The 9,027-nt window shown below is 42.4% G+C and overlaps 1 protein-coding gene across 1 annotated transcript; it reads right to left on the reverse strand.

The window, feature by feature from the left end:
• Positions 1 to 4,862: 4,862 nt before the first annotated feature.
• LOC110719179 (serine/threonine-protein phosphatase 7 long form homolog) lies at positions 4,863 to 6,964 on the reverse strand. The gene is made up of 4 exons (XM_021898082.1): positions 6,214 to 6,964; positions 5,901 to 6,100; positions 5,359 to 5,793; positions 4,863 to 5,279 (listed from the first exon to the last, which is right to left on the reverse strand). The coding sequence occupies exons 1-4, from the start codon at positions 6,962 to 6,964 to the stop codon at positions 4,863 to 4,865; spliced, it is 1,803 nt and encodes a 600-aa protein (XP_021753774.1).
• Positions 6,965 to 9,027: the final 2,063 nt, after the last annotated feature.

Raw genomic sequence — 9,027 nt, forward strand, 5'->3', positions numbered from 1 at the left:
GGAATCCAGCTCTCAAGTTGAACCTATCAAACAAACACCAACCATAAGTGGCTGTGAGGCCACTCATATATCAACTTCGGTGTCTCCTAAGTACACGGTTGGCGGCCCTTAATTAAAATGCATCATTCACTTTTTTTTTTCTTTTAATTTGAATCTTACTACTCCTAAAGCGCTTTTGTGCCCTACTCGTATTATATTCACTTCTCAAGACACCTTTTCTTGGTCATGAAGAGTCAAACACTTTTTCACCTCACCTTTTTCATTTTAAAATCTAAAAACCCACAAAATTTTATTATAAAAAATTGTGATTAAGATTAATTTGTTCCTCTTTACTTGTATTTACCCAATAAAGATTGTGCGAGAATTCCAAAGGCTCACACATGTGATCTCTCCCTTACAGAGTACTAATAAGGGAGAAAATAGTTTGTACAATTGTAAGGAGTATTTTTAACGGGAGTAAAGAGACACCAATGGAAAGTTCTACACCAAGCAAACAAAATGAAATAGACTCCTCCTTTAGTCATTGAAAGATTGATTTATTTCACTTTATTTCCATGGTCTTATTAGAATGGGTTCTAAACTTGTATCTTATGATTTATTTCACTTTATTTATGGTTTGATCGTAAGATGTGAAGATGTCTCACGTTGTTACTTTAAAGATTACATTGTAGTGCTACATAAATTGTGTGGATGTGTGATCAGTTTAGGGTTTTTTTTGTGTTTTTTTTGGTGTTTTTTTTTTTTGGAATTATCTTGAAGGATTTTGTTTATTTTAGCTTAATTAGTGTGTTGTACCATCCAAGGGTAGCACTATTCAATTCGTAATATATTTTAAGTAATTTTCATCGAAAATCACACTCAACATTACTTTATACTACTTACAAAATATCAACATACTTTGTAATCCAACAACATTCAACTACCATTGCTTTATGAACCAAAAAAAATGTTATTTTTATGACATAGTCCTCGTTCCCTCAAATTATTAAAATGTGTTTCTATAATTATGAATTATTTTTTAAAAAAGAAAGAAAAAGTAAAATTCAAAGGATTTCAGCAAAATAAGAATACCAAGTATATATTATTATAAAATAGATAGTTAGATACTATAAATTATAAAATTATACTTATCTCAAGTTCTCAACCAAACCAACAAAACCATAATCAATACTCATTAGAGTCAATAAATTAAAGAGTAAAGTATTACGAAAGTATAAAATTATCAAATGAAGATTGGATTTGTGTTGTCATTAGGGATGTCAATGGGGCGGGACGGGGCGGATTTCGGCCTTCCCATCCCCATCTAAAATTTTCATACCCATCCCCATCCCCGCGGCGGGTCTAAAATTCATCCCCATCCCCGCCCCGGCGGGTACAATTCCAAAACCATCCCCGCCCCAACCCCCACTTAGATATCCACCCCCACCTAATCCCCACCTAAGACCCGCCTGATCCCCGCCTCCCAAATGCACAATCCTTCACAATTAATAAAGATTGCAAAAAGAAAAAAATCATTGTTAATAAAACACATTTTTTTGTTTATAATATAAGTGTATTACAAAGTATTATAATATACTATTTTATTTTACATAATTTTTTTTTATAAAATAGTATAAAAGTATATAATTTTGTTTTTAAAAATACATGGATGTGGGGATGGGGCGGGTACAAAGTGGGGTGGATGGGGATGGGGCGGGTACGAAGTGGGGCGGGTAGGGGTGGGGCGGGTACGAAGTAGGGCGGGGCGGGGATGGGGCGGGTACAACCTAAAATCCACCCCCGCCCCATCACCCATTGCGGGTATGATTTTTTTCCCCATCCCCGCCCCATCACCCGCCAAACCAAGACCCATCCCCACCTCGTTGGGGCAGGGATGGGGCGGGTCTCCTATTTAACCCGTCCCATTGACATCCCTAGTTGTCATTCACATTGTCGGCCTCTAAAAGTTATGTCCCATATTATAATTTTACTTCATTAAAGATTGGACAAAATTATACACATTGTCAAAGTTGTGCACACAAGAATAAGAATAAAAGAAAGCAATTAGAAAAACATGCTACCATGTACTTCGTACAGGAGAGATAAAATAAATATGAGATAAATATAATATAATACACACCCAAAATAAATAGGACAATATTTAAGGAACGAAGAAAAAGAATAAACATGTCTTGACCAATTATACTCCGTATAATTGTATACAACTATACAAGTATTGGATAGCTAGTTTAAGAAATAGTAATTTCAATTTTCCAAATAGGGAGTACCTTTTAGGCATTAAGGCATCTTTCATATACAACTACTTTAACAATTTTTACCATTTTGCTGCATACCAAGGTTTCTATTTTCAACTTCCAACGGAAATACAAAGTTTTCATGACTTAGCATATCCTAGCTAGAAGTATTTCCCTTGCTTTTAATAGTACTAGTATATAGAACTAGGGTCTAGGAGTGTTAAATACAGGTCTAGCCGCAACCGTAATTCAGGAGAGAGAGTCCACTTCACAAGTCTAAAAGAAATTCCATCCCAAAACTATATGACAATAGGAGGAGTAACCCCTTAACCTTATAAAGTGATTAACTTTCTTATATTCAACTAACGTGAAACACTTACATGTGGTGATTTTTAAGAGGTCTATTCTTCATCAAGGAGTATTACTAAAAAAATATTTCCTTTGATATGATGTGTGTGAAAATCTATATATAGCCATAAAACATACATTATCCAATACCGACTTTACAATAATATCCGAAAAGAAATTGGACCTAAGGCATAAAGTGGACTTGGTAATCCTCCCACCTCCTCAATTCCTCATACTATTGTTTGCCCAAATTTCATTTTCTCATTTAGCTATCAACTTTAGTTCACTAATTTAAGACGGACGGAGTAATTAATACGTGCTTTCATAATCATCAATCCGCTTAAACTCCTATAGTAAAGTTGAAATTAAGATGTACGTGTTTGTTTCTTTCAATCACCCCTACCCCAACTTAAAACAAACCAAACACTTGAACCATAGACAACGACGATAATCAAAGTAAAGTTTGTAAATAGTACTAACCAGAAAATGATATTTCCCGTCGAAATAGAGCTAACAAGTAAAGCATGACCCAACGATTGTAACACACGACCATAAGCATTATCAAAGTTCCCCGTAAACGCAGGACCCCAAAGCCACTCCGCTCGATCCTCTCTTCTCGAATCATTCTTCTTCTTCGAGGAACACCTCAACTCTTGAGCTAACTCGTAAAATTGGCCTTCAAGCTAGCATGATTCGCTTCGAGTTTCGACAACCTCTTTATGATAACCCGGCGCGTCTGGCTCGTTCGACTCGGACCTCTTCTTCTTGCCTTCTCTCCCTCTTCTGTTGTTATTAGTATTATCAGAGGCGGTCTTCATTGATGCAAATGGGTTTTCTGGAGTATCGGAGTTAATTGTTGTTATTTAAGCAACTTTGTATTACGTGGGTAATGATGAATAATTTTGTATTCCGAGTATATTGTATAGTATATAGTTTTTTATTTGAGTGGTGAAGTTTTATTTAGTTGGTTTACCTAAAATTAAGTATGAGTACGTTGCCCAACAAAAATGTGAGGAGTATATTTTAGAGTGGATTGGAGGGTGTATGACGGTTTGAGGACGCACCGCTTAGTCGCTCTCCACATGTCAAAACCGGCATGGAAGGGTAACTTACAGAGTTACAGGATTGACGTGTGTTTTATAAATTTTTATTATTTATTTTTTATTTTTTTTGTAACTAAGGAGAGAATCCTAATAGGCTGGAATCTCAATTGGTCTAGTCTGAATTTGCGAGATAGGAAGGTATTGCGAAAGTAAGCCTTATTAGTAAACTATTTATAAATATAGACTCGTGGCCAAACTATTTACGAAAATAAGCTTCTGAGGTAAAACGCTGACTCGGTCAGCGTTTTACTCTTGTTATTTTTTTTAAAAAAAAAAATTCGTATTTTGTTAAAACACAAATTTTTAAAAAAAAAATGGAAATACACAAAAACACTGCCTCAGTTAGCGTTTTTGTGTTAGGCCATAACATCCCTTAAAACGCTGACTGAGGCAGCGTTTTATGCTTTAGTATAAAACAGAATAAAACGCTGCCTCAGTCAGCGTTTTATCTGCTGGCTGAAGGCAGCAGCAGCAGCCCCAACAGCAGCAGCCTTCTGTGATACCTTCCACATCCACCACCACCACCTCCACCACCCTCCTCCTCCACATGCACCACCACCACCTCCACCACCCTCCTCCTCCACATCCACCACCCTCCTCCTCCACATCCACCACCTCCACCACCACCATCCTCCTCCACATCCACCACCTCCGCCTCCACCACCCTCCTCCACATCCACCACCTCCACCACCCTCCTCCTCCACATCCACCACCTCCACCACCACCCTCCTCCTCCACATCCACCACCTCCGCCTCCACCACCCTCCTCCACATCCACCACCACCACCACCCTCCTCCTCCACATCCACCACCTCCACCACCACCCTCCTCCACATCCACCACCTCCGCCCTCCTCCTCCACATCCACCACCACCCTCCTCCTCCACATCTACCACCTCCACCACCCTCCTCCACATCCACCACCCTCCTCCTCCACATCCACCACCTCCACCACCCTCCTCCTCCATATCCACCACCCTCCTCCTCCACATCCACCACTACCACATCCACAATTTATTTTGAACGAAATGAGTCAAATGTGGACAAATAAGGAATTTGAAATTCAAACAAGACATAAATTCATTCAAATAATTATTAAAATAATAATGTAATGTAAGTGTTATGTGCAACAAACTAGAGAAGGTCATTACAGCAAATAAATCAGATAATTCTATCCTATTCTGACTCATCAATTTGGTGTAACGGCTCTGTATCCTGTATGTGCACTCTCGGCCTTTGACGACGGCTGTAGTGACGGACCATGGTAAATGGGTTCGGGCGTACTGGCGGAGTCAGCTGGCTGGGCGATGGGTCATCAGGATGACGTAGGGGCGCGGAACTGCGAACGTCGTACTCCTCTGCGCCCGTGGATGACGCGGGATCACCTCCACAGCTACTCTGGCCAGCCTCGAACTGTGAGTGACTAGAGTGGCCGCCATGATCGTCCCGGGGGTGGACGAGATAGGCGTGACCATATCTCTGCAAGGTAGCCATGCCCATATCTCGGACCCGCTCGACCTGTGCTCTGGGCGTCTCAGGTATGCCTGGAAGGACGTCCGACAGTGCGTCAACCATCCCCGTCATATCCAACGCCTGCATTAATTATGGATAAGTTAGTTGAATGATATACAAATTTAAAATTGATAAAAATAAGTTAATCAAATACACTTACATATCCCCTGATCACGTCAAAGGATGGATGGTAATGTGCGGATGGCGGTGTGTAGCTGGGGTTGATGAAACGTCGTGTAATCTGCATGTACCACTCCATGTATGGATCGTATGGATCCATAACGCCGTGGATGGGGTCACCAGTGACGACGAACTCTAACCGTCGATGCCACACGTCAATGTATTGAGCATGCTCCGTCCGCCAGTTCCTGTCGCTCTTTCTCCGACGGTCAATGCGGTGCAGCCGGGCACTAGTGTCACACTGCTGGGGGACAGTCTGGCGTAGTCCAAACTGTCGCATGACTCGATCCGATAGGTGACCCTCGACGACCTCAAAACAGATCAGGGGGACTCTAGAACGCCACTGCGCCTGATGATCTAGCAGATGTGGAGGCATGGCAGCAACTAAATCAGCTTCATACGGGTCCCATGTCATCTGCGATAACACATACAAAGTATTATAATAAACAGGTTAGTGCATATTAAATATGTTAAGAGTATACATAATAAATAACTGTTTACTAAATAAATTAAAGTTTTCACCTGATCCTCGGTGAGTCGATCAAGGGCGTCTTGGTAGTACGGAAGGCCCCTCGCCGCATGTGCATATGTCAGCTTGGGGACCGCCCATTTGCAACCGTACGCCTCGTCAGCGGAAGGCCGTGGTGGAGGAATGTACCTCTTATACTGCTGGTCCTGATCCTGCTGCCCCTGACGATGTATAGCAGGCCTACCTGGCCTGCCTACATGGATGTGCTCCCAAGACCAATACTGGACATCAAACACACAAAACTAGGTTAATTGTAAACTAAGTAAGAACTTTCCGAATTAAATTGTTAACAAATAGGTAGGTTACCTGAAGCAAAAATAACAGACCCGCTGATCTCACGAGAACCCCGACGGGATGCTCTACACAGATGGCGATACAACATCGCCAGACAAGCACTGCCCCAGCTGTAGCCACGAATATGCTCCCAGTCGTGGTCTAACAGCTGCAGGTAAATGATTTGTAAATGGCTGCCACTCTTACCACCGAACAACACACCCGAGATGAGCAGAAAAAGGTATGCTCGAGCATGTCTCGCAACAGTGGCCTCATCGGCACCATCAGGCAACACACGAAAAGTGTCGCGTATCCAGCCGGTCCTCAATTCGCCGCCCCTGATATCGTCCGGGCTTGGCTGAACCCTGAGAACTTGAGCTACATAACCGGGGGGATCGACCAGCGCAGATCCAGACACCGGACTCCCATGAATGGGAATCCGTGTGAGTATCGCCACGTCTCGCAACGTTACAGTCGCCTCCCCAACAGGTAGATGGAAGGAGTGCGTCTCCTGTCTCCATCTCTCCACAAGCGCAGTAACAAGCGCTGGGTCGACTTCTCTGAACGCCATCCGATGTATACCCATGAAGCCAGCGTACTCCACGAAAGGCAGAATGCGGGGATCGATAACCCAATCGCCAAGGAACGCGACAGTGTAGTGCCTGCATGTCAGTATGACCGCCGGATCAACCGACTGACTCCAAATGTCAACGCTACGATGTGTGTCCTGTAGTGTAAGGACAAAAGGGTCGGTGGGTCCGGGTGTCCTATCTCGGGTGTCCATGGTATCTGTTCATAAACAGTTATAATCCAACAATTAAAGAGTAAAAATTACATATAAGCGCTAATAAAATACAGAATTTCAAATCTCATACTTCAATCTAAAAATCCAACTGTTACAATCATTTGAAATGTAGAAATACAATCACCGTACTATTCTACTACATCACTCTAGATAACAGAAAAAAAAACTTAGTGCCCGGTCGATCTAGAGGGACACGATCTCTTGTTGTGACTCTGCTGGTGACAGAGGCCGCATTTGCTCGCGGGACGGTTGGACTCATCCATTTCATTGCGTATGCGCCTTGACTTAGGGCGACCTTGTCCTCGTACCATGCTGTTGTCGGGAATGAGTTTAGGCCCTCCATACTCTCTCCATGCCGTCTCACAAGGGATAGGCCAGAATTGGGGAGCGTATGTGTTTGCGTAGGCCTCTGATTGCAGTACCCGGTCCACCCATGGCCGCTCTGATATCGAATACTTCGCACAAACTTCTAGAACATGAGAATATGGGAGGTGGAAGATCCGTGGTTTATTGCATGTGCACATTCTTAACTGAAAGTTAACAGTATGTCTATGGCCTCCTTTTCTACCAGTTCTATCTCCCCTCTTTGTTTCAACTTGATATATATGCAGTCGACGGTTATACGCTTCCACTTTGTGATATCTAGCCTTTACAATGTTTTTCTCCATAATGGAAGTGACTTTGGGGGAGTATGCAAGTCCCTGTTCAGATCTAGCCTAAGATAATTCCCTTCTATCAGTGAAATACTTATTGACTCTGTGGAATGTTAATTCAACAAGGGACTTGATAGGTAGAAATCGAGCACCCTTCAACACATTGTTAAATGTTTCTGAGAAGTTCGTAGTACATATCCCATATCTGCGACCAGCATCGTGAAACAAAGACCACATAGGCAAGGGCACTTGGACAATATACTGTATGGCCTTGGTACATGCCTGACCGATCAAACTCATATCAGCTACCAGTTTTCTTTCCTGCCTTTGGTACGCAACAGCCTTGAACACATCTCTCATGTCGTTTCTTTGCACGTGACTCTTCAAGTTAGAAGCCAAGTGCCGAACACAAAACCTGTGATAGGCTCGCTGCTCGGTGAATACAACGTTAGGGTCATTCATTGCTGCAATGATCCCAACATGTCGATCAGATATAACACAGAGGCCATCCCGTTGAGTGACATGAACCCGAATGCAGCCCAGAAACCAAGACCAGCTGGAAATGTTTTCCCCTTCGACTAACGCAAATGCAAGCGGAAATACTTGAAAGTTTGCATCCACACTTGTAGCAACCAACAATGTTCCTTTAAATTTCCCGTACAAATGCGTCCCATCGATACAGATGACAGAGATACAATGTTTAAAACCTTCAACACAAGAGCCGAAGGCCCAAAATACTCGTTCAAACACTTCCATGTTGTTGTAATAAACACCGTCTACCAGAGCTTTGTGTTTCCATACAACAACGGTTCCCGGGTTTGACTGTTTGAATGATTCCATGAAGTGCGGAAGTCGGCCATAAGAACTCTCCCAATCTCCAAATACTTCAGCTATGGCTTTCTCCCTAGCATACCATGCTCTTCGATAAGTAACGTCGAACTGAAAAGGCTTGGATATGAATTCCTGTATAAATTCAACTTTCAAGCATGGATCTTTCTACACAAAAGACTTCACAAAATCGGAAATTATGGATGAATCCAAGTGTGCATGATCTGTAGATAACACTTCAGTGACACAGGTGTCCTGGTGCGGGCCTTTGTATGTGACTATGGTAAAGCCGTCTGAGTGCTCACTTTTTTTAGTGCCTCGTAGCGACCAACCACAATTCTTCTTGCACCGCAGATGAAGGACCTTCTCATTCGAGGTCACTGTGGTGTAGAATTGGTTCCTTTGTATAGAATACTTCTTCACCATTTCCTGAAGCAGTTTCTTAGATTCAAAGAACATACCCTTCTCAAACTCCCTCCCGATCACAAATGTTGTATGACTACCTGATTCGGCCCAATATTGATCAACCTCATAATTCTCATTTACTTGACTTAACCAAGG

The sequence above is a fragment of the Chenopodium quinoa genome, unplaced genomic scaffold (assembly GCF_001683475.1).
Source record: "Chenopodium quinoa cultivar QQ74 unplaced genomic scaffold, ASM168347v1, whole genome shotgun sequence".
NCBI lineage: Eukaryota > Viridiplantae > Streptophyta > Magnoliopsida > Caryophyllales > Amaranthaceae > Chenopodium > Chenopodium quinoa.